The 26071-nt window shown below is 42.6% G+C and overlaps 1 protein-coding gene across 1 annotated transcript in view; it reads left to right on the top strand.

Annotated features, from left to right (window-relative positions):
* RABGAP1 (RAB GTPase activating protein 1) overlaps nt 1-22387 on the top strand; it is a 53564-nt gene extending 31177 nt beyond the window's left edge. Inside the window, exons 13-25 of the mRNA XM_057372919.1 lie at nt 6746-6859; nt 7512-7586; nt 9762-9887; nt 10502-10645; nt 12183-12224; nt 12552-12680; nt 15166-15258; nt 15508-15618; nt 17682-17786; nt 18242-18325; nt 19119-19190; nt 19675-19872; nt 20679-22387. Of these exons, the coding sequence (XP_057228902.1) occupies nt 6746-6859; nt 7512-7586; nt 9762-9887; nt 10502-10645; nt 12183-12224; nt 12552-12680; nt 15166-15258; nt 15508-15618; nt 17682-17786; nt 18242-18325; nt 19119-19190; nt 19675-19872; nt 20679-20801 (1416 nt within the window). The 3' untranslated portion in view covers nt 20802-22387. The remainder of the gene's footprint in view (nt 1-6745; nt 6860-7511; nt 7587-9761; nt 9888-10501; nt 10646-12182; nt 12225-12551; nt 12681-15165; nt 15259-15507; nt 15619-17681; nt 17787-18241; nt 18326-19118; nt 19191-19674; nt 19873-20678) is intronic.
* The last annotated feature ends 3684 nt before the right edge of the window (nt 22388-26071 follow it).

Here is a 26071-nt window from a genome sequence, read left to right as displayed (position 1 = left end):
ATTTTGTAATTCAAAGCTTTGGCTTCTCTCTGATGGTCATTACTGGAGATCCTTTCATTAAAAGGTGGAATAAATTCGAGTGGCTCCTCATAAAGATGAACTCAAGCCTTGCTGTGCATATGCGAGTCATTCTCAGTGTTTCTGAGACCACGTGGATCAAGCAATCAAATGCTTAATAAACCAAGTCATTACTTTTATGGTAAATTGAAAAAAGTTCTTCTGGGATTTCAACTGTAAATGAATCCTTGAAAATCAATAATTAGATTAGTAAAGGATGACATTTTAATATGCTGGCAGGAATATAGAGGGATTTGTCAGGGGAAGCAAAACCAGACTTTGCACTAAAGTGGCTTAGGTATATTTATAGTGCTAGTGATTCTGTGTGTGTGTGTGGAATCTTTGGACTATTTTAATATAACATAAGGCTTTGAGCTTTAGCGAACTCGAGTTGCTCGTTTTATGAAGTTACATTAGTACCACACTGTGAAGTATTTTTAAATATTAGCATTACTGAGTATTAAAAGTATTTCATAAAAACATTTTTTAAAACGTTTTCTGTAGATGCTGTCAAATGAATTGATGTTTAGTGTACAAAGAAATAAAACCTGAGGGCTGTAAGGTACCTGTATGTTTCTGATCACCTCGGTTTTTGAGGGGTTAGGTATTTCTTGAGGTTAAATTGTCATTAAAACCTACTAAAAATACTGGTGCAGTTAATCCTTTCAGAGAATAGAAAGCAGCATTACCTCCAGCCATGCTTTTAAACTGTCTGAAAGGATTTGCAATCGTTGTATTGTCTTKACAGACTCATGTCTTTAGAAATGCTGTACAGCGCAGTCTTTTGCAAGTTCCTATGCTGATACATTTCTCTCCATATGTAACCTTTGAAATCTAGTTTCTATTGTAATTCTAGCATGTAAACACTAGATTCAATTTTGTATTCCTCTAATGAATGCGACAGGATGGAAACACGTTTGCAATTGCTAATGATGAGCTTTTTTACTGTTCTTAATACTCGTGGGTATGTCTTTTCTTCAGGGATTTCAAAATTGTATTCGTACCTTTTTAAATGGTTCTTTTCACATGCTGTTTACAATTAAACCACGAGCATGGGAGGCTGTGCGTGCATGTGCTTTTAGGTTGCTTTGCTGAACGAAATGCAGTGGAGTGATCTCACTTTGTGGGTGCCCCTGGATCCCTGGGGTGCCCAAGGCCAGGTTGGATGAGTTTGAAGCAACCTGGGCTAGTGGGAGGTGTCCCTGCCCGTGGCAGAGGGTGGAACTGGATGATCTTTGCAGTCCATTCCAAGCCAAACCACTCCATGCTCTGTGATGCTTGTTTTTCCTTGTGTCCCGCCTGTCTCCTTGCGCCTTTCACAGTACCTGGTAGAGCAGAAGCCACCAGTGGGGTTATTCTGGTGTGTTCTCTGGAGATCTGACCTTGTCAGAGATCCTTTTGTTGGTGAGACATTCCAGCTCCTTACACAAACAGTGTTCCAGCTGGTAGTTTTGTCCCAAATGTCAGTGCAAAGGCCAAGAACAGATAAAATCACAGGTGAGAATGTGTATGTGTGTGTTTGTAAGAACTTGTGCACCTTCTAATGCTGGAAATTGTTTTRTATTAAAAGACGAGAAAGAGCTGTGAGTGTGAAACCCCTGCTAGGAAGAACTAGGGAGAAAGCTCCACCAAAGCAGATTAGAAAAGCAAACAGGTGAATTGGGGCCAGTGTGACCCTCAAGCCTCTCTGCTGGTTTAGTTCTGGCACAGGGGGGACTGTCAGGGACACTCCTYGATGTCCTCTGCTCTGGCTCCTACAAGGAAGGGTGTTTTCATGCACACAGCAGCTGAGGAAGAGTTCATGTTGGGGCTCCAGAATTACCTGTTTTGTGCCAACTCAGAACTGTTGTTAAAATACAGGGGAGAGGGGTTCTTCCACCCCAGCGTTTTAATAGACACTTCTGTAGCGGATTTTTCAACTAAGACTAATAATAAGAAAAACTACAGTTGAGCCAAAAATGACAAATGTTACTGATTTAAAATAATACTTGCATATTTTTAATTATTAAATGGAACTAGAGAAATCGGAAGCATGTAAATATCTGATTCTAAATCTTTGCATAATTATTTCCAAGAGGTAATTTTGCTATGAGCTATTCAAACTCAAAGAAATGTATTATTCCCTTTGAGATGGTGTGTACCCCAGCTGTGTCATACGTCTCTTGGCTTGTTTCCTTTTTGCTCTAGATGTACATACATATATATATATTTGTGTGCTGTGCAGTTGTGCAGTCACTGCCSTGTTAAATTGATTGCTTTCAGATAAGTCTATCTGTATTTTCCATTTGTGTGTATGTGTATCCCCAAACAAGCAGTTTAACACGGCAGTGGCTGTGCAGTCACAGAGTTTAGGGCTTTGTACAATATGTAATTTTAAGAATGTCAATGTGGTTCTTAGCGGATTTTATAAACACTTTTCTGAATCTGTTATCAGCACTTCCCATCCTATGAGAAACTGCACATTTTTCAGTGATTGTTCCACTGGTTACATTTTTGTCTGCCATTTGTTCTTGATTGATGTAATCTTGATACTACTACAATTTCAAGGGCTGTTGACGCATTTCACATAGCCTGGGATTGCCTGTTCTCCAAATATATGGATCATGCATCAACAGTACTAAGTAGCCTTACTGTTTTGCCTAAAAGCCTAGCTAATTTATTTAATATTCTCTCTTTAAAGAGAGGTCTCTGGAAGGGGTGGCATATTTGAGGATGCTCCTTCTCTTTAAAGGGAAACTCGGATTTGACTAGCAGTACTTGTTGATCAGTGATATTATTGTAGCCAAAGGATGCATGGGTGGTTTAATAGGAAGTTTTTGCTTCAAGTTTCTTGATGAAATGTAGTGTTCTACAGAGCTGTGTGAAGAGTGTAGTTTTTTATTCTGAAATGCACTTGTACACTTTATTTGAAAGGTCTGAATGGATCATAAATACATTTAAGAAATAAATGATACGTCACATGTTTTCACGGCTTGTCTCGGATGACTTTTATGTAACTGTGCAGCTAAAGGTGTGTTCCTTGGCACTGGGTGGGGCTTTTTCCCTTATCTTGATTGCTCTAAATAATCTTGTAGTAAGTGCAGGAGAAGCTTCCAGGGCAGTTTTGTTTGTGCTTTATCCATACATGCTGCAGGGCACCGTAGGCAAAACTCCTCGCTTTAATTTTCCTGTGGGAAACTTGAGCCCTAAAAGGAAACGAGCAGAGCGAAAGAGCTGGATATCACAAGGGATTCACTTTTATTTTTAGAATTGCACTATATTGCCATATTTGGCCTGAAACTATGCTGTATCAATGCACTATTGTATCCARTTGCAGTGTCTAACCAGTCCAAATTTGTCTAAATTATTCAGGTTTTTTCCACAAATGCTCTTTATCTGTGAGTGTTCTTGGTAAGTGCTGACTCCAGGTAACACATTCTGTGGCAGCATTCCTTGTGGGAAGTTCATGAGTCCATAACGCTCCAAGTGTGGTTTGTGTCACTTCCTTAAGGTCTCAGTAACAGGTGTAACTCCTCTTACCAAAACCTTCTCCAGCAGTTTGGGCAAAGACAAATGCAGGAAATGCACTCTGTGTAAAAATAAATGTAAATATTGCTTAATAGGAGTAGTTATGGGAGTGCCAAGGGCCTGCAGAATAGAGCTGGTGGCACAGGATGCCTCTGGCATTGAAAATAGCTGTCAAAAGACCATTTAATGTTTTTGAATGTACTTATAATGTACAGATCTGCTCAAAATAGCTTATCCCCATCGTGTCGTATTACCCTTGCTGCTGCCCATGAAAGCTGCAGAGAATTTTGGCTCTGTCTGCTTGTTGGATCTGCTGGAATCTGTCCCTGGCTTGGTGCACTCCAGGGTGGCTCATCCATGCCTTGCAGCAACACACCACGTGCTGATCCCACCCTGGGCAAAACAAGGAAAATTCCAGTGGGGATCAGACTCCAGACCCTTCCCACAGTGATCTCTGACCGTGTGACAGAATTCTTGCAGCCWGTGGGATCTTCCTGAGGAATAATTGGAATTTGGAAATGGATCCATTGTGGCAARAGTGAGAGGCAGTTTGGGTTTGTGGTCAGTGTGTCAAATAACTCAGCCAGGAGCAAAATTCCACATTTGGATTCATTCTGGGGCTTGGGGCAGGGGAACCAAAACCTCGGTCCACTCATGATTTCTCCATTTCTGTCGGTTCTGAGGCCAATCTGTGTCCAGCTTGAAGTTTGTTTCTTACCCCCATGGGATTTTCTCCAGGAGCCTGGTGCAGCAGGGGCTGATCTTTGGGTGATGAGCCATTTCCAGCAGGCAGCTTCCTCTGTTCTCTGGAGGTCTCTAATTTCATTTTTTTTCATCACAAATCTTGTCCTTTAGCAATTCTTTGCTGCTGCTTCTTCATCCTCTTGGGTTTATGGGGATTAGGAGGAATAAACCTGAGCTGTTGAAAACTGCAAGTAGATCAGCCCCAGGAAAAGGGAACTCCAGCTTTTCCATGGCTTTAATTGAGCCTTAAGCTACAGAAAAAGCTTCTGAAGTCACAGTCTCAGTGTGAATATGTTGATCAAGGCTGTAACTGCATGGTTTGCAGATCCTGGGACGTTCCCTACGAGATCATGAAAATACATGGAAAATGTCTTTTAAATGTGTCAGSTTTAGGAGGTGGGAACCATTATGTTTTTATATACAGCCTGACAGAATAAATAGGCTTTTCCCAGCTGGACTGCATCCTGGTTTCCATAATTACTCACGTAGTTTCTGTTTAAATCAACTGCAGAGGAAGGTTTCGGTATTACTCCCCTAATATTTTAAAGTGCATGAAAGGGGGAGGAAGGGCATATTCAGAGTCTGAACATCTACATTTCCCTACTTTCTTTCAGAGCAGCAAATTGTTATGAGAATTTTAATCTTCACTACACTTYCATTCGTCAGTTCTCATGGTTGGTTTCCACTCTGTTTTCTTTATTACTTTCTTTTTCTTCCTGTCATTCTTAGCTTTCTATTTTTCAGTCCCAGTTTGTGAAGGGTGTGGGTTCAGAAGGGTTTCCTTCAGTTCCCAGTCCCCTGAAAGCATGAGAAATTGCCCATTGAGCCAATTCTCACAGCAAGGTATAAAAATAGGAGTAAAGAAAAGGTTACACAATGCTTGGATTGCAGCAGTTTGTACTAATGGGGAGATTTCAAAGCCACGGTTTGAAAAACATTTTTTAAACCTTATCATTTCCGTTGATTTTTCTCTCCCCAAGCTGCGTTTCAGCTGCAGGAACTCACATTACTTTTCTTGAGGAATTGTACTGAGGCACAGGAGTCAAGTGCTGCCCAAGTCACGCAAAGCCAGAGAGGCCACTAATTAGTTCTCTTTAGCCATAATGAGTGATTTGTTTGAGAATCCTCTCCTAAGAGTTTCCAAGCAGATGCTTTGGTCTCTGCTGTTAAATAAGTGGATTAAAGGGGAAGTGGATTTGAGATTATTTTGCCAGAACACAGGTGACTCTCAGCAAACCCACTTGTGTGGTACCACAGATGCTGCTGGTGAACCTCTGCTCCTGGGAATATTTTACTGAAATTCARTCTTGCAAACTTGAAAGAGGCTAAAAGTTATCACTCTGTATTGACATATTTAGAGTTTTCAGAATTGTTTCTGAGCTTTGTCTTTCCCTGCTGGTAAAACCAGCCGAAGTTGACAGCCAGCCATTAGCATAATTGACTTAAGTTGACTTAAAAGGTGTGTGTTTATATGAATTTTATTGAGCAYTGAATTTTGTTTGTTTCTGATTTCCTTCTAATGAGACAGACCTCTTTARTGTGTTAATTATTATCAAATTGGAATGCTGAACAGTACTACTGATATAATTTCCAAAACAATCTGGTCTTGACTCTAATAGCAGCATAATGCTTTCCTAATGAAATGTCTGTGTTAAGCCCCAGAGAGGAGCWTTAACCTTGGATTAAAATCAGAAGAGAAAATGAAGCACACTGTGGTAATTTTGTTGTTGTTGTTGTTTGAAAAATCATTTTTGAAGAAACAAAACTACAAGCTGTATTGAATGTTCTTTACACTGATTACATCGTGTACTTTCTTACTTAACTTTTACTTCTAACTTTTTTTCCATTTGCCCAACAGAAAGTTGGGTTATTTGRATAGATTAAACCCCTTTTTGTCACTGTTCAGCTTTCCAGTTGTCTAAGGCATCTGAAACTGGTGGTGTTGGGGTGAGGTAGAGAACAAAGTTCATGGTGAAATCCCAGCTCATACGGGACCCATCCCTGCATTCCCTCCTGTCTGACACTCTCCAGGGCTCACCCTCATCTGTTCCCTTTAGCTGAGTTCTGAGGAGGGAATGGGGGCTGATTCCTCAGTCTGAGCCCCAGGGGCAGCATTTGGGGAGCTGCTGCTACAGCTTTGGGAGAGCAGCAATGGCCTGGGCATTCAGGAGACTCTGGGGATGTGTGAGTATTGTGGGTCACTCTCTCTGYCCCTCTCTGACCCCCCAACACGTGCTCAGGTCCCCAAATCCATCCCAGCTGTGGTTGGCACTCCCAGCCTGCAGGCAGCCTGCTCTGCTGGGATACACTGCCTTTGGTTAAATTTAGAACAGTGCACAGAACCCAGTGCTAATCTCCCAAATCTCAGTCCTAGTGCATTGCAATTTATATTCTTTTGATGCATTTTAATTTGCATATTATTTTCYTTTTCTAATAGGAGTCTCCACAAGACAGTGCCATCACTCGAGACATCAATCGAACGTTCCCTGCTCACGATTATTTTAAAGATACYGGGGGAGATGGCCAGGACTCCCTGTACAAAATATGCAAGGTATGCTTTAAATTCTTCTGGGCTGGTTTTGGTAACTTCTCCTCAATATCATCAACACTGTGGCTGTTGCTGGGAGGATTTGGGATGTGTTACATTACCTGTCATGGATGCAGCCTCTGGCACAGGCTCAGGCCATTGTAGCTGTTGTACTGGTTATGATTATTCACACTAAAGCCCTTCTGGATTCTTCAGCACTGAAGTGTTTGGTGCAAAGACTTCACATCATTCCCGACCTGTCAGCCTGGATCAAGCTGGACAAATGATGTAACTGGAGATGGCTGTGTACCTCCATCAATGTTAGAAAGCCCTAGGCACGCACTGGAGCTGGTTATTAACAGGAAGAAATGAGTAAAAATGGCCAGCTCGTTGGATTCAGGTGTCTCAGCTGGAATGGTTTAAGCTTCCAGCACTTYCTTTTGAGCTCCTGGTATTTCTCCCTCTTCCTAATGTCCCTGTTTAGAGATAAAAGCACTCAGGTAAGCAATTTAATGGACTGCAATGAACTCTGTGACCAGCCACTGGCTCTCACCCAGGTTTTCCCTTKGTTTGAATGGCAGGGGCTGCACTCCATCCCTGAGCATTGTGTGGAGCTGTGCTCAGTTTTGAGTTTGTAGCTTGAGAGATTCAAGTGAAGTCTCAATTCTTCTTTCAGGCCTACTCTGTGTATGATGAAGAGATTGGCTACTGCCAGGGCCAGTCGTTTCTTGCTGCTGTGCTGCTATTACATGTAAGTGGTGCATTTACCCTCACTTGTTTTGGATTTAGGAATCAATATTGCTCCACTTGTCTGGAATGGACTTCTGAACTRACAGGGTTGCAGGGCACACATCCACTTGTATGTTGGTCAGTAATAAAGTGATTTTAGACAGGGAAGAGTACATTGTTTAAACCTTGCTGTGGTGTTTATAAGGACTCAGTGTTCATGTCCCTGTGTTCCTGTTCTGGGACCTTTCCATTCAGGCTTGGGCTGATGAGCAGTGGTAGGCATGGAATTTGTGTATAGGACAGCACTGTAAATGTTTTTGTTACAGGGTTTCACAGTCAGATTTAAGCTTTTTATGAGATGTTTCTGTTGGAATCAGTCRGAAATCCAGATGGTGTTTGCCATGTCCTGTGTACACAGAAGTGTTTAGGACATTGAAGGGATGTCAGCTCATCAGATCTCAGTGCTGCCTGTGGGCTGTTGTCTTGTAGGTCTTGGTKCTTCTTGCTTTCAGAGGTTAGGGAAGGATACAATAATATCTTCCTATTTKTAAAAGAAACTCTATTATGCTTTTCTAAACTTGATTGCTGTTGATAGAAGTGATCTCATCAGTGTAATATCCTTTAATTGCTGGTGTGTTCAGAAGCTAGAGGGAGATTTATGGTTGTCAGGAGCAAAAGTTTTGGATTCACTCACGCTTGGGAAATACAAGAACATTAGAAATCTGTATTCAAATATCTGTATTCATATATTTATAGGCTGTTCTGTTTCAAAGTAACATCTGCTTTTTGTCAGTGTTTTCTTGCAAGGGCAGTTGGACCTGCAGAGCTCCTAAGCTCAGTCCTGCTTTGAGATTTCTTTTCCCAGCTGTTTTCAGTGCTGTTGCTGCCACAGAGGACTGAGCACGAGGAGTTCTCTGCAGCTCTCGGTGCAAGAGGAAGTTTGGCCTTCAGGGGAAGATTTTCCATACTCTTGTAAAGTCAGGGGAGGATACAGAAGAGATTGTAAACTCYATTCTTGTGAAACAAAAGCCAAGTGATTAATGATAACAACCTTTTAGTTCTTTGTAACTGTAATCTGAAATATTTCCTAGATGAGCAATTAATTCTTTATTTCCTCACTGAATCAGATTGAGGAGGGCAACACTTCCTGCTATGAGAACTGAGCACTTTTACTGAAACAGATGTGTTTTCTTCTAGATTTTCATTGTCATGTGTCCCATRCTTTGAGAGATTCACTCTCAAGCCTGAACCCTGTGCTATTCCAGAGTTTTCTCTTTAACAATACTTGTGGCTTCTGGGAATAATGTATGCATTTAGAAAAAAAGCCAAATTTCAAATAAGTTTCTTTTTATTTGGTTCTCTTTGAAGTCAGCCTTCRGAGTGTGGCTGCTAGGGAAAATAAATAATAAAAACAAATGTTGCAGAAAAGGAAATTAAGTTTCTGCGAGTCCTTCAGTACCAGTTTGGAATGTTTCAGCAAAGTTTTCTGTTTTAATAAACTCCATCTGCAGATTAATAATAGAATACTTGAGATGGATGTTCTGTCCTTTATAGGAACCAGCAATTGACCCGAAGTCAGACTTTTTTACAGAAATACARAAACTGAATTTTAAGGACAGGGAAAAATGTCAAAACACTGATGAACTTCGAGTGTTTCTTTAGTTTTTGGTAGGAATGGGACCTTGAACCTTCTCAAACCAGTGCTGAGTTGTGATATGGGGAACTTCTGTTAGCAGTTACTGGTCTCTCTTACTCATGTCATCTAATAAATAAACATCAAATGTRGTAATGTCATTGAAAAAGGTAAATATGTCATTAAGAATAAGGGAAAGATCCTGTTTAACATCCTCTAGTAATACTTCTTCTGCTTTATTTATGTAGGTGACAAAGGGTAGGACTGGTCAAAATCTGTAAAATTCAGATTCTGACAACATTTGGAACAAAGACACCAGGAAACAGCTTTGGTCTTGATGTCTGGAAGAGGTATTTTTAGTCGAGTGATTGAGAGGTGGTTTATTCCACTGAAATGCCATTTGCAACACTAAACCTCATTTTGTGTGTTAGTGCTTTCATTTACATTTAAACTGGATTAAAAAGTAGTGRCAGTTCAGCCTTTCAATCCGAGGGAGAAGGGAGGTACATGCGAATTGTGAAAAGTTTAAATGTTCTGTGCTAAATCCACTTTCCTCTCTCACAGATGCCTGAGGAGCAAGCTTTCAGTGTTCTGGTCAAAATCATGTTTGATTATGGACTCAGGGAACTTTTCAAACAAAACTTTGAAGATTTGCACTGCAAGTTCTATCAGCTGGAGCGCCTCATGCAGGTGGGGGCTCTGCTGGGGAGGGTGAATGGATGGGGCTGCAGTTCARCTCAGGGGTGAAAGGTGTTTGTAACCTGTGAGTAAGGGAGGAGGGTGAGGACTGGCCCAGCAGAGCTCTTGGGGGCAGGGCTGGGGAGCCAGATGTGCCCAACAGCTGGAGAGGCACAGCTTCTGCTGGCCCTGCTGGGGACAATTCCAGGGTCCTGCTGGACACCCACCAATGCCAGGACAAACCTTTGGCATCCCAAAGAGGCCCCAATGCCAGGACAAACCTTTGGCATCCCAAAGAGGCCCCAATGCCAGGACAAACCTTTGGCATCCCAAAGAGGCCCCAATACCAGGACAAACCTTTGGCATCCCAAAGAGGCCCCAATACCAGGACAAACCTTTGGCATCCCAAAGAGGCCCCAATGCCAGGACAAACCTTTGGCATCCCAAAGAGGCCCCAGTGCCAGGACAAACCTTTGGCATCCCAAAAAGGCTCCTATCCTGCCAGGATGCAGGACCCTGCACTCATTGTCACTCAGCCCAACTTCTTTCCGTAATTTGGGGGTTCAGCTACAGCTCCAAAGTAACCTAAAATGACCTTTCAGTGTTTCTGTGTGTTCTGCTCTTAGGAATACATTCCTGATCTGTATAACCACTTTCTGGACATCAGCCTTGAAGCACACATGTATGCTTCCCAGTGGTTCCTGACCCTGTTCACTGCAAAATTCCCTCTCTACATGGTCTTCCATATTATTGACTTACTCCTGTGTGAGGTACGTGTTCTAACTGGAGATTTTGCACAGCTCCCAGCTTKTGACAGTTTGTCACTATCTTGGTTCATGTCCTTGTTACTATGTTCTCTCAGAGCAAGGCGTGTGATAGTTTTATGGAAAAGTGTTACATTTCTGCAATGAAAAAGATTCTCAGCATTTTGAAGAAAAAAATTAGGAATCAATAGCTATATAAAAGATGATAATCTCCTATTTCCCATTGCATTGTTGAATCTATGTGAGAAGACTGTAYAGTGGGTTTAGAGCTGATTTATAARTACRTGGGTTCCTCTGTTCTTAAGTCATATTACACACAATGATAACTGTTGTTTTTCCTGTAATATTATTGCATGGAGSCCATTGTGTATAAAATTGCCCAGCTAACTCTCATGCTGGTAATCTAACAAGCTTGGAGTTCTTCCTCCTGGAGAACTGCAAGTCTCTATATTTCACAGCACATATTTAGAGAGCAAAGTTCTCTACCTTGAGCTGTTGTCTGCAATCATGTTTAGAACAATGTGTGATGAAATGTGGGTAAGCAGTGGAATTAGAGTCAGCAGCAGTGAACAAATCCCATTTTGTACTGAAGCATCCTTGAGTTCTGCAGTGATTTGTTGGGTGACTTTATGCATCCATCCTTCCTTGGATCTGCTGCTGGGAAGTGGCCAATTTTCTGCTTTTCCTGAAGGGTTCAGCATTCACAAACCTCCTGGTCAAGGTTTCTGCCCKTTCCCTGTGTCTGCTGCTTGCTTTGTCCATGTGCCAGTGCAATAGAAAGCAGCAGATGGTATGGAGAAAATCAGTTCTGTTTGTTTAGAAACACATTTTCAATTTGTAAATAGTAAATGTGCTCACAGGGAAGTTTTAAGGGGCTTTTCRTAATTTTAAAGTAATAGTGAAGGAATAACTTGGTGGGAAGAAGGAAGGCAGGATCYTGAAATAAGATGAGAATGTGTCATGGTGATGAGTGGGACCCCTGAAGAAGGTGTGAGCTACTCCTGACTATAGAACAGTTTGTATTTAATTTGATAGTATAAATAGAACACTTCTGAAGAGTAAAGGCAGAAAGGATGCCGTGGGCCTCTGTCCTAAAGTGAGTCACTTTCTTTTTKATTACATGAATTATCCCAGTTTGTGAAGAACCAGGATTTAACATACTGGTGTATATATTGCTGCATTTGAATCAGTGTTTTTAGAAGTTGCTTTATGAAAATTAAATTATCTTGAGCTGACCAACTACTCATTAAGAAATGAAATAAAGTGCAGAACATAATTTCAGTGTTTCATACTGCTAAGGAGATAATGAAACCAGTGTTGATTGTTTTGCTCTCTATAATGACTYTCCAGTAAAGATATTTTACCAATTGTTTGCAAAGTCATTCTTTGTGCCTTTGGTTTAAATAGCACCTGGTTACATCTGTTTCCTGGTTCTCCTTTTCACAGAAACTAGACAAACAACAAAACCTACCAAATAAATTCATATCCAAGCTTGTAAATACTGAGAAATTAATTTATTTTGTCATTRTTTTGTTCTTTCCAGGGAATAAGTGTTATCTTCAACGTTGCACTGGGATTGTTAAAAGTGAGTATACAATGTTACACTGTGGTTTATGCATCATCATGCACCATATAAAAATTAAGATGCCTGTTACAAAAATACGATGTTTTTTTGAGAAGCTAACAACTCCCTGTGGTACATGTGCTGTAATCTGGCATGTCCTGTGCAGCACAGTGCTTTTTTTGGGGGGTGGAATAGAAGGTTGCAGAAATAGAAGCAAACACTCAGCAGAAGGTTGAGAAGCAGTGATGTTACTGGAGCTTTCCAAAACTGCTGTTGCTTTATTGTCTCTGGGAATTCAGCAACTGGACAAAATTGATTTTTTTCTGGTGTTTCTTTCCTCATCTCCAGACTACCAAGGATGATTTGTTGCTGACTGACTTTGAAGGGGCTCTGAAGTTCTTCCGAGTGCAGCTGCCCAAGCGCTACCGCTCGGAGGAGAACGCCAAGAAGCTGATGGAGCTGGCCTGCAACATGAAGGTGAGCTGGGGCAGCTCCTGCCACTGCCCTGTCCACTGGGTGTGATCATGGACATCACTGACATGGTCAAAGTGTCCTTTTCCCTTAAATTCCCTAGAGGAATTMTTTGTGGAAGTRCATGACTTCCCTGGCATGTTGGCAYTCCAGGCATTTGGTGATCCTGRTGCAGTAGGAGTGTGGMTATCACTATCCTGCACAGAGTTCAGGCATTTCTTGTGTGAAACCAGTGTAGAAATTGCAGGATGATCAAGAATAAAGCTATTTTATCTCTCTAATCATTTAGCATTAGGCACAGATTAAATGTTCCACATGGACCTGGTTCACATCATCCTAATTGAGTGCATTTGATTTTTATGTTTCCAAATAACAACTTGTTCCTCCTCCCACTCTGCCAAAATTSCCTTGTTCCCAGTGCTGTGAGTGGCACAAGCAGTCTCTGAGTGGACATGGCAAGGCTCCCATGGCTCCCTGGAGTGCTGGGTGGTTTGGGGGGATTCAGGGGAGGTTGTGGAGGAAGCTGGGCCTGGCACAGAGCACTTCTGTATCACATCCTTGATGGGAGTGCTGCACACAATTGCTTTCCTTGACCTAAAACATAAGTCCTTTGCTGTCAGTAAAAATCTCCAGCACTGTATTTGGAAGTGTTTCTTTGAGCAGAAAAGGGCCTGATGTCAAAATAAATAATTTATAGGAAGGGAGAAGTAGCCTGGCTAAGGCATTGTGATTAGAACAGCATTCTGCTGGAAAGGAGGTCAGGAAGTGATCAGCTGGAGAGAAYTYCAGATTCTCAAAGTCACTYCTCAATGGTGCCATCAMGTCACAGAATCACAGAATGGTTTGGGCTGGAAGGGACCTTCAAACTCATCTCATTCCACSCCCTGCCATGAGCAGGGACATYTCCCACCATCCCAGATTGCTCCAAGCACCATCCARCCTGGCCTTGGGCACTGCCAGGGATGGGAKTTCACAACCTCTCTGTGTAACAAATGTTAGCAGAGCTGCTGCTGCCTTCCCTGCTGGGACATCAGTGTTCATTTGTGCAAACCCAGAATCTCTGCTGACCTCCCCAGGCCTCCAGTGCCCAGAATTTGAGACAATTGCAAATCTGCTCAAGCTCACCTAAAAAAGGCAAAAGTGGCTAAATGCACTTGAAAATAGAAGACAAAAATGCAGTGGTGTGCCTGCCTTGCTTTRCTCTTGCGTGGTGGATGCCTCACTTGTTGAGATTTAACTTTACGTAGCAGATTTGGGGTGAGAAACCTCAGAATTTGGGCAGTGTTTGAGCAGGGGCAGGGCAGTGAAATAATCTCCTCAAGTTCCTGGCTCCATTGCCAGTGATGGGTTAATTCTCAGGGTGGGTGTCTGGGGTGCAAGAATAACTGCTGCAGTTGTGGYGTGGTTGGACTGACTCCAGGTGAATTTGGCATCTCCACAGAAATGTCCCCCCCGAGAGCAGAGAGGTGTTTCTGGTCAGCTCTCACTAGAGGGAGCTTGGCCACCAGCTTTCTGCAGCTCCTTCCAAGGAAGCCTGTTAGTGCTAAAAAAACCAGACCCAAGAGAAACCAGACATTCTGCCTTTCATTTATGCGTTTAAAATTCAACCTGTTTATCAGAAAAGGGTTTTTAAATATGAAATCATAGCCACAGCTTTTAAATTCTTTTGGTTTACTGAGAGATAATAAAGATTTAGCTGCAACTTTTAATGCCAGAGATTTCATTTAGATGCACAGTGACTTGGATATGAAATGCTCACCGTGATCTTGGTATGGTCTGTGTTGCTAAACCATTGTAATGCATGGCACAGGTGACAGATGACACCRGGAAAAATGCTGCAGGATTTGAACACTGGGCACAAAATACTGAATTCAACATCACCTTTCTGTCCTTTCTCACAGAAGGGGGTCCTGTGAGAGTGGCTTTGGTGTGTCAGAGCCAAGGACAGAGCTCTGGTGCCTCTGAGGTGCTGCCCAGACACCTCGGGGACAGGGCTGTTTGCTGCTGAGCTTGAGTGACACTGGCAGAAATGTCAGCTGAGCCTGCACTTGCCCTTTCAGCATTTACAGTCTCATGTAAAGTAAACCAAATACTTCTGTGTGATGACAAATGTTACAGCTGAAAAAGCAGCTGAAGAAGCCTCAGCATCAGCCAGTCCAAAAATGAACCATGTCTCGTGGGGTTCTGAAGCTCTGCAGTGTGTGGAGCACCAGGGCTGCAGCACCGGGGGGAGCTCRGGCAAGATGCTCTGAGTGCCTTTTGAAAGCTTCCCTGTATTTCACAGAAAGATAAATTCAAGAGGCCACTGTCATTACAGTGAGTGGAACCAAGTTTTTKAGCACCCCTGAGGGTTTGACACTCAGAACTGGGTGAAGCCAYGAGCTGTGCTTTGTAGAAGGCAGGAGTGCCTGAAGCTTGTTCCATAGTCCTGTGTGTGTTGTGTTCTTTTATCGATGCTCTGGGCAGGATCTAATGGGCTGCTTTAATTTAGATCAGCCAGAAGAAGCTGAAGAAATATGAAAAGGAATATCATACCATGAGAGAGCAACARGCTCAACAGGAGGATCCTATAGAAAGATTCGAGGTAATGCTTCACCTTCTCCAGTCTGATTTAACAAACAATAAGTTGCTACTTTGACTCTTTTTTTCTGGCCAATTTGGGTGCAAGAGGGGAATCAGCTCCATGAACRTGAAGGGAATATTGCTACATTAATTGGGATGGGGTTGTTGTAAGCCTAGCTGTGCAGAAAAAGGAATAATAGGAATTTTTATTGGTGCTTATGGAGTTATTTCAGTAGAGGCTGTTTAAYGTGCTGCTGTTGTGTCCCCGCAGCGCGAGAACCGGCGCCTGCAGGAAGCCAACATGAGACTGGAGCAGGAGAACGATGACCTGGCCCACGAGCTGGTCACCAGCAAGATTGCACTGAGGAAGGACCTGGACAATGTAAGCTGTGCCCTCCTGCTGTCCAGGGCAGACAAGGGCTCATTCCCTGTTCCTCCTCTGGTTGGAGAGGAGATGGATGGAGCTTTACTTTGGTGTGGGACAGGATTCCTTCCTCCAYGTCCTTATTGCACCCTGGTAACGTGTAGGCCTGGGACAGGTGTGGGAAACAGGGCTGGTGAGTGAAATACTCTTTACTCTGAAGAGCATCCAGAGTAACTGGAGGGAAAGGAGAGCCTGTACTTGAGTAATTGCTTTCTTTTCTCTAAGGAAGTCTAGCAGGAGCTGTGTCAAGTCTTTGAATCATCACAGAGATCATAACATGCATGCTGACTTGTGTTTTCCGGGGGTTTTTGTGAATATAATTTTGTAGCAGACAGGCTTTGCAAAGTGCCTGATATACTTGAAAGTCTGAGTCTGTCTGGCTCTGCATGGATCAGGTTCTCAGGTACCTCAGGCAGCTCTGAAAATGCTGTTGTGGTTTCCATTTGGCTTGTTGGAATCTGCCCATGTGAATTCCTCATCCTGGGCTCTTTCCAGAGCTCTCAGGAGGAAACTTCAGGTTTGCTTTGTGTTACAGGATTTTTTTTTCAGCTTGCTGTCCCACTCCCTTCTTTACATATTCAGGTGGGGGAGATTGTGTTAGGATATGCTTTTTCTTTTTKTCCAGGACATGCAGAGACAGAAAGGTACTGGCATGCCTAGCACAGGGGAGGCTAGAACACATTTACTCTGTCTGCTTGGGGAGATSAGGGGAAGAGTTCAAGTGCTCATGTTTTGCCATTCTTGTTCTGTACCAAGATAAATGCATTTCTGAAATCTCAAAGAAAAATTACTTCTGAAAGTTACTCAGTGCAGGAGCTGACAGGCTTTAAAATGTTTCACTCTATCTGCCTYAGACAATTTAAGGTTTCCCACGGTCTTTTGGAAACTTGCTGTTGGAAAASTATTCATAGTAAATGTTGATGCCAGTGGGTGAATGTTGCTCTTAATGAGGTTTGGTTTATGACTTTTGCATTTATTACGGCTCCTTCTCTTAGGTGTTAATATGGGAATCATAGAAGTATGCTCTAGAATCAGGTTTTCACAACACATTGGTTTGTTCATCTCCTCTTACCTGGGCTTTTTCCCTTCATTATTGAAGTTTCCAGAAGATTATATACTGGTAATAGCCCAGCAAACACTCAGGGGGTGGACTCCATCAAAAACTGTCCTGAAGAAGCTTTTTCTATCAGTTTTTAACTGTTGTTTGTGGCTGCTTGAGCCTGAATGAGACACGGTTTTGCTTTTTCATTGTTTATTTAAATGGAGATCTGGGAGAGGACCAGAATGAAGCAAAATTGAGTTGCTTCATTTGATACATGAAGGTAAATGATGTTGGCAGCATTTGGGTTATCCCCTGGGAGGAGATAGGTTTGTTTGATCCTACTTCAGGACATTATTAATTCTTCTCATTGGATCCTGAAATGATAAGTTGCATTCTGCCAGCCTGAGGTCCTGAAAGGAAAGTACCAAAGGACTTTGTTTAACACACCTTTTCTAACACCTGCATGGCATGTTGGAAATCTGCAACCTAAAAGATCAAAACAAAGCRTTTGGAAATACAAGAATTTCCTCAATATCCTTTCACTAGACCAGAAAATAGGCTTCATTTTTCAACTGTTGTTGGGCTCCTATATCCCGGTGTTCTTCAACTTTAAAACAGCTTAAACCCCATCTATAATGAAAAGATGTTCTCTTTTGCCTTTGCTATCTRTTTTAAAGGATCAGCAGGACTTTAAGGGACTAAAATTCACTTTTTGATTTTCTTCCTTTGAAGGGAATTGGTACAGCCACTTTCTGGAGATTTTATATATCAGCTGAGTTATTGATCTATTTTTATGTAGAGTCCATGCACCTATTGGAGACTGCTGTGTTGTGTGTATGAGACAGGAAAAATAACTTGCAGAATAAAGTTTTATTGTTTTTAAAAGCACTGAACCAAAGTTTAATAAGACAGGAATGGCTGCAGTCTTGGTKGAGGCACAGCAGGGAGGTCTCTGCTCAGCCTGGGCTCTGTGTTTCAGGCAGAGGAGAAGGCAGATGCCCTCAATAAGGAGCTGCTAATGACCAAACAGAAGCTGATTGATGCAGAAGAAGAAAARAGGCGCCTGGAGGAAGAATCTGCTCAGGTTGGGCCATTTCTGTCATTCTCACTGTTCTGTACAGTACAGAAATGATAAAAATAAAAAGTGACAAGTGTGGGAAGGGCTTAATGTTCTAAGTCATGTTTGTCCCTCTTCTGTGGTGTAAAGGACGTCAGCAAAGCAGAATTCGGCACTTTCCTGCCAGGTGCTTCATGGGGTGGGGAATTTTTAACTTGAAATCACAAAGTCACAGCCTGTGCCACAGCGAGGCAGCAGGATTTCAGCTGTCAGCACTTTTTGAATCCTTCCTTCCCTTGACAATTCCACTGTTCTGGCAGTGACGACCACCAAAGCCCAGGTTTTTGTTGCCTGCATGGAGCTGAGCTGGATGCTGGGCCCCTGGGTAGAGCAGAACAGTGAGGAAATAGCACCTGGGTATTTTTTAGACTACAACTGTATGTACCCTTTCTTTTCTTTTCTTTTCTTTCCCCCCACCGCAGCTGAAGGAAATGTGTCGTAGGGAACTGGATAAGGCAGAGTCAGAGATCAAAAAGAACAGTTCTATTATTGGTGACTACAAACAGGTAAGTACAGCTTCATGATGGTGTGGTTTGCAATAACAGTGCAAGACTTTCTCAGGTATTTTAGATTTCTGGAAATCAATGTCATCTGGCCATGCATTTGAGGAGACAGTTTAGCTGTTCTGAATGGGAAGCCTGTGGTTGGTTTTGCATTTTCTTTGGCTGAGATCCTGGAGTGGTCAGTCCTGTTTGCCCCTGATGTGGGTTTTGTAGATCAGCAGTCACCACAGCCTCACTTACAGCCAAACCTTGTTCAGATGGGTTCTTGGATATCAAAGGTTCACTTCATGCCAAGAAAAGGTTCTCTCCCAGCTTCCTCTTGTCAATCAAATGGTAACAGCAGCTAGGAAATAAAAAACAAATGCCTTTTTCCTTTCAAGGCTTTGCTTTGGCATTSAAGCTCCTGATCACAAGGTGTCAAGGGAGCAAATTCATGTGTCTCTTTAGCAGGCCCATAACAGCTCTCAGGGAATGAATTAGGGGTYTTTTACTACTCTGTCTTGCCTGTTCTTTTCTCCAGGCAACAAAAGGGCCATGCTATTCCTAACCTTTGCTGGCTCCTTTAGCAAGGCCTCATAACTTGTATTGGAACTGCCCCTTTTCTTGTGGGGAAAATGTAGAAAATGGAAAAATGTACAATGAGACAACTTAATGCAGCATCCCAGTTTTCCTAGCTTTCAGAGAGTCCTCAGACTATCCATGTTAATATTGAAGCAACATTTATTTGTGCTTTAGCATTCATTTGGGAGGGAATTTACGTTTATAAATGGTCTGGTAACATAATTTTGCTTGTCAGATTTGTTCCCAGCTGAGTGAGCGACTGGAAAAGCAACAAACAGCAAATAAAGCTGAAATTGAGAAAATACGGGTAAGAGACCAGATAGATGCACAKTCTACATTGTTTCAATCTCTTGGTAAAATCATAACAGCAAACACAAAATTTATTTCATTACTAAAATGGTGGCTGAGAGTCCCTATAGATACAAAGAGATTATAAGGGGGAGATCTGGGGGAAAAGGTAACTGTGGGTCCTCTCATGCTGTAGTGGTTACATGTTAATGTTGATGCTGGGGGGTTTTGAGGGGTCTGTTTTTTCTGGAAGAGATTCTCTGACTCTCTTTTACCTTAAAGTAGCAGTGGGGAGGGACAGAGCCCATTATTGTAGCAACATCACACAGCAGTGTTTCCAAAGCCCATGAGTGTGGGCCTGGCAGGAGTTCCTGCTTGGCTGTGCCTCCCAAAAGTTCCCAGTAATGGTTCCTCTGGTGTTGAGCTGCTCTTCCAGAGCAGAGGCAGGAACAGGCTTTGATCACATCCCCAGCACTCTGCTCACAGCCAGGTGTTTACTTTAGCAAAAGGTGGATGACTGCGAGCACTGCCGCGAGTTCTTCAACAAGGAAGGCCGTGTGAAGGTTGCCAGCACTGCCAAGGATGGTTCAGATGAGGACACGGATGAGGAAAAGGAAACACTGAAAAACCAGCTGAGGGAGATGGAGCTTGAGCTGGCCCAGACCAAGCTGCAGCTTGTGGAGGCGGAATGTAAAATACAGGTAATGCTCTGGAGGTTTGTTTTGTAGTCTGTACAGCGTGTCTGCGTTCCTAGAAAAATGTGTGTGAGTTGTAGAGGGATTGGAACAGATCCTGTTGGTTGAAACTGTAACCTGCTATTTCCTGYATGGGTTATTTAACCAAACAGTGCGTCTGAAAGTTGCTGTATGCAGACGATATAATTGAAATTGCATGAACTGTATTTAGCAGCCACTACAGCTTCCAGACATCTGCCTGTCTGCAGTGCAGTGCTGGCTGCCTGATCTCCTGCAACTGCTTGGAAGGAGCCCAAGCTCTGACAGAGTACTGAATCATGCATGTCTTTATCTCACAATCAGTGTTAAATAAAGATGTAACATTGACAAATGTTAGACATGTGTCTTAAAACATGATTGCAAAGAACTCCAGGTACTTGAGGTATTTCAGTAAAATATGTCAACATTGTGCTTTTAGTCTAAAACTGWTATGTCAGTGCTGCTTGTTCACAGAAAGATAAAAATTAGTTTGTAGAAAGTCCACTTCCTGTGGGAATAGCTCCTCCTCRGATGGGAGAGAATTAAAGGGTTTGGATGTAGTGAAGGAAGTGGAATGTTTCACTAAGGGCAATGACACAAGTCTTGTTTTACTTTTCAAAGCTTTTTTTTTTCTCTTTGTCAGCTTGTGGTGCTGCTATTGATTTATGTAAGACTTGTTTAACTTCTAAAGTGGCCCAGAGTTTGTAGATGTTGTAGAGCCTTCTAGGTTTAACTCCTATAACCTTGTGCTGTGAATACATAACAAATTAATGAAATTGCTCTTCTGTTTGCAGGATTTGGAGCACCATTTGGGTCTGGCCCTGAATGAAGTGCAAGCTGCAAAGAAAACATGGTTCAACAGAACAATAAGCTCTATAAAAACAGTGACTGGAGTCCAAGGAAAAGAGACTTGTTGAAAAGCAGTTCTGTCAAACACACCTTCTTAACACCTTTTGTTGCCTTCCTTGGCCAGATGTTTAATTCTGTGACATGAGAGGACCAGAATGTAAATATAATAGAAACACAGCATGTCAGGATTTCAATAGGTCAGTGATAAAGAGGATGGATACACAAAAGAGGTTTTATTGCTAGACATGGGATGTTCATACTACTGATATTTAACAGGTGATGTAGCTAGATTGAAGCTCTTCAGAGAAACACTCCATTCTGCGTCTGGCTGGAGGCTTTTCACAGACTAGGTACGAGAACTTACCAAACCCTAATTGTTAAGTTTACATATGATAGGTTTTTTTACAGTTATAACCTTTTTTAATATTTTATTTGAAAGGAAAAGTGTCACTAACAAAGTAAAAAAAAAAAAAGAAAAAAAAGAAAAAAATAAAAGCAACAAAAAATACAACTTTATCAAGAACTACATCAGTGCCAGAAAGCAGTCCCCAGAGGTAGGAAATGGAGAGTAGGAGGTGACATGTTTTGCTTTATGAATGGGGATGATTTCAGCATTCCTGTCGAGCAACCCCACTTYGTTTTAGTAGATGCAGCATCCATCTCTCTGTGTTTGGCATTTCTTTCTGTTACTAATCAATTCTATGCAACTCTGGGCTTTTTTGGCATGGGCTGCCAAACAAATTCGCCACCGGAGGCTGGGAGACTTGTCGAARTGCTAGACAAGAATAATCGGAATTGTGGGCAAATTTCCGTTTCACTTGTGTCATATTGTGCGATCCACATATCAACAGTGTTCAAATCCCCAGCACTGGGACTGCTGATAAGTACAAATTATGTGGATAGTCTGACATTCAATGGAGTCTGTCTGGGTTTTGTCAGGTTTCTGTTTCGTTTTTGTTTGTTTGTTTTTACCCGGCTGTAGCAGGCCTTCTGCGGAGCTCCGACAGAGCTCCCAGGTTTTAGTTTTGCACATAGGTATGAATGGGACAAAGAAACAATAAACTGAGATATATATGAGGCAAAAATCACAGCGTGAGTGTAGCTGCGAGCATCTCTAGCTGTCCAACTCGCTTCCCTGGTAGCGTTCTGAGGTGGTGTAGGTTGTTTTTCACGCTCGATGCAGTTGCACTAATAGGTGCTAAACGTGCTTGGAGTTCTCATTCCTTGGATTGTATTGAGTTCTCACCAGAAAGCTGTAGAATGGAGTTTTGCACCTTGTAATTTTTTTTAATTTATAATGGTTTGTGTTATGCTGAAGTATCTATTGCATCAGTGGATAAATTTTGTGTGCAGTGTGAGTATAAGCTGGTAACAATAAGAGGCACTGGTTTGTATATAAAGATATTTGGTTTATTTTGTATTTCTACCTTTTTCTTGTTTACTGTACTAATGCTAGCTAATGTACTCTGTAACTACGGGATAGAACATGCTATGTCCAAGCTTTTTTCCTTAACTGCATACATTATCTCTATTGTTTAATACCAAAAAAAAAAATACTGTAACTCCATCAATATTAGATGCGTGGACATTGTGGTAGCATAGTTGCAGTGTGTATACTTTATGAATTGAAATATAAACTAGTAAAATTGTATAACTATTTTGTTGTTTCATTTCATTTGAACAGGAAATTATTAAATATTTTGCAATATAAAACCAATTCTCTTCTTAAAATAGAAGCAGTAGCCTTTGCAGGCTTTTCCAAGACTGCAACCATAGTCATGCTGCAAAGGGCTTTGCTAAAAAAGACTGCATGTTCTGAGTGCTGCCAACACTGGTTTTATATAATAAAACCTAGGGTTTGCTTTGAAAAAAGAAACTGCAAAAATGACCTTGTGCAKCTTGAAACTTGTGACTCAGTATTTCTCAAACATGTCCAATTTAGAACACTCTTTTTTTTTTTTTTCCCATGGCCCTCCAAATTCAGCTTGAATCTGCAAAATAAATGTAGGCTATCTCTGCTTATCACCATCAGTAACAAATTCTGGGGGGTCAAGTGTGGTTCATGTCATCTTCAGCAGGGTTTTGTAGCTRTGGCTGAGCCGTGCGACTGCGGGGCTGCACTAATTGGGTCATGGGGCAGCTCAGCTCCCCAGCCCTGTGTTCTGCAGAGATAACCAGGACTACAAATGGATTCTTGTCACCAAAACGACTAAAGGTGACAGGGAAAGCMGCCCTGCTCAAGGAGGCTGCTGTGATGGCACATTTCCAGCCCTATTTTGCTTTAAAAGAATGGCATTGTGTGGTTGTGTGCAGTCTGCATTGGTTTGTCTTCCCAGAGTGCATCCCTTGGTAAGGTCAGTTCTGCAGTTTCTCCATGACTGCGACCTTTAGAGGAAGTTTAAAGGTAAGAGGAGGAARCAACCCAAGCCCAGAACACTTCATCCACTTGTCTTCCTCAAAGGGACCGGGAAATAGTGTGATARTGTACTTCCCTCCAAAACTGAGGTACTTGAAGGGAAAAGGTGCTTTATTGTTCAGATTTCTTCCACTCTCTAAGTAAACATCACCTCCAAATTGCATGCAGCGTACACTCCCATTTTAGTATGGATGCAGAACACGCATAATAACYGTTTCACATCATTTCATCTGAAACACTTTACAGTCAGTTTCCACTCATGGATTATTTTAGTTGCCTATCTGAAGGTTTTTGATGCTTGGAAATAGGTATTACCAATGTATTTCCATCCAACTCCATCTAAAATACCGACAGCTAATTAAGAAAAGTGGATCCAATGCTGAGATGTGSATCTTTTGAAGCACAATTCCATGTGAAACACAAGGAAGAAGGTCAGTTTGAAGATGGGGAAACTGAATTTGCAGCTGTTCAAAACTATGAATAAAGAAGGTAGAAAACCACATTGAGTCCGAGTTGATGTAAGCACGAGTATTTTACAGCCCTATAAGAGGAAAGGAATKAGTGTGTTTGGTAGCATTTCAGGTAATGAGATGGTTATTTTGTGGTAGTCAATCACCTTTGTGTTCACATGTGCCAGAGCTGGGTTTGAGTACTGAACTCCAGCTCAGTGCCAGTCTGCTGATGCTGGGATTAATCTCCTGTGCCCCAGGCTCCAACTTCCAAATGCTTTGCGTGTTTGTGCTGTATCATTAATTTCCAATGGTCTCGGTGTGGGAGCTCGAGTGTCACAATCTCATTTGTGTTGCAGAACTTCTTGGCAGCTCAGGGTYCGCAGCTGGAAGCGGATATTCAGGATCTATCGGAAAGTTTTACCTTTAAGCATTGCTGGTAAGTCGTCTTGAAATTTATATAACTACCTCCCTGACTTTTTTTAGCTGCCCTTCTTATCTGTGGCAGTGATATAAAGTTCCTGTTATCAAGAGGAGGATTTCACTCCATCTGTTCAACAGCTTGGCTCGCATTCATCCAGCCTAACTTTAGACACTTTGGAGGTGCCTAACATAAGAGTTTAATCCAGGGAGGTTTTCCAGCCCTCGGCGGGCGCGGGGGCAGCGCTGCAGGCGGGCGATGGATCAGGGGAGCTCCTGGGAGCCCACAAATTACACTGAGGGTCCTTCTTAAAAAAAAAAAATTATATATATATATATACTGAAAATGAGCAATCAGTGGACACGCCAGGGATTGCGTTCTATTTGCATTTTTCTTCCCTTTTCCCATCACTTTATTGTGCAGTATTTTTCCTACTGTATTGCCAAAGACCATCTAGGTCTCTTTATACATAGATTTTGGTACAACTTACCGTTGCACATCCTAATGTGTTTGAGCAACACAGGCTTAGTTTTGCTGTGCTTTCTGCATGCTAACGAACACGACAGTGTAATCCAAGACTCAGGGCTTTCCTTGGGATACACTGGCCCCAATAGGAAACTCGGGCTGTGAGGGGAGCAGGAGAGCTCTGCTGGGGGGGAGCCATGTTCGTTTGGTTTCACATTGAATTAAATTCAAATGTGTTTCCTCTATGGTGGTGTAAGTTCCTGCTGACTGGGGAGTGAGTGGAAGCGAAGTGTCCGAGGTGGATTTAACCGAGAAGGAGCTCAAGGACACCCCGAGCCCTCCGGCTCCGCCATCCCCGCCGAGCGCCGCCTCAGAGCCCTCACGCTTCCCGCGCTTTCTGTGGGCGGGCTCACGGCGAGCTCTGATTGGCTGGCGGGTGATTGGCAGGAGCAGCCCGGGGTCGGGGAAGGGCCCGCGGCGCCATTTTGTTTACCCTGAGGGTGCGAGAGCGCAGCGCGTCGCTGGGGGAAGGAGCCTTGGAGCGGGGCCCGGGCAGGGGTTGCTCGGAGAAATGGAGGTGCGGAGCGTGGGCATGGGCACACCTCTGAGCTTCTGGGCTGGAAGGCAGCAGTAGCCTTCGGGCGGGGCGGCGCTTCCTGAGGGAACCATGCAGATCCTCACAGATCTCTTCAGACTCTGTGGGTGTCAGAAGGGAATGAGGGCAGCAGAGGACAGTAGAGTTTTAGATCCAAACAATCACCATTGAAGATGAGTGATACTTTGGGGAAAACATGTACAGAACATGTAGTGCATTAATGGCGCTTGTGGAGAAGATGTGGAATTTTCTCTTTGTTTGCACGGGATTTGAATGGCCTCGTCTGTTCTTTTCTCCTTGCAGACACCCCCAGGTCCCTCAGGCTGAGGAAGGCAGTGCATTCAGCAGGAGGTGGGTGATGTTCACAGCAGCCTGTCACAGGCAGGTCTGAGCTGAGGCCTCCTGAGGTGGAAACCTTTGAAATAGGCTGTGAGAGCTAAGAAAGTGGAGCCGTTTGATCTGTAATGTGATGAGTGGGTGCCGTGGGCTGTTCTCCCTGTGGAGAACCTGTATGAGAAACCAATCACACCACTGACTCCTGGTTAAGTAATTCATGGATTCCTCCACCCTGTTAGAGGATCTGGTCAATCTTGGTTGTGTTCTGATACTGGGAGTATGGAAAGCTCATAAAAGGAAAAATAAATCCACCTTTACAATCTTAGAATCACACTTGTTAAAGGGAGGCTATTTCTGTGCAGTTACTAGTGATTATAGAAAAAATATTACTGTAGTTTGTAGGTTTATACATGCAGTGCATAGAAACATGTAGGATAAACTCTGTTGTAAATACAACTTTATGATCTTTATTCCAAAAGTAATGGGAAGAGAATATGATTTACCTGATTTTACTCTTAAGAACTGCAAAAGCAGTTTGCTAGCCAATTCTGTGAAATACCTTGTATTTTTAATTGAATAATTTTACTACAGTGTTTGACCCAAATTGGTATAATTGAAATTGCCACAGATGGCACTGTAAAAGTCCTGGACCCTGC

The sequence above is a fragment of the Malurus melanocephalus genome, unplaced genomic scaffold, assembly GCF_030028575.1.
Source record: "Malurus melanocephalus ecotype Western Australia unplaced genomic scaffold, MMel_1.1 scaffold_181, whole genome shotgun sequence".
NCBI lineage: Eukaryota > Metazoa > Chordata > Aves > Passeriformes > Maluridae > Malurus > Malurus melanocephalus.
Note: the sequence above shows the minus strand (reverse complement) of the source record. Positions and strands in the feature narration are given on the sequence as shown.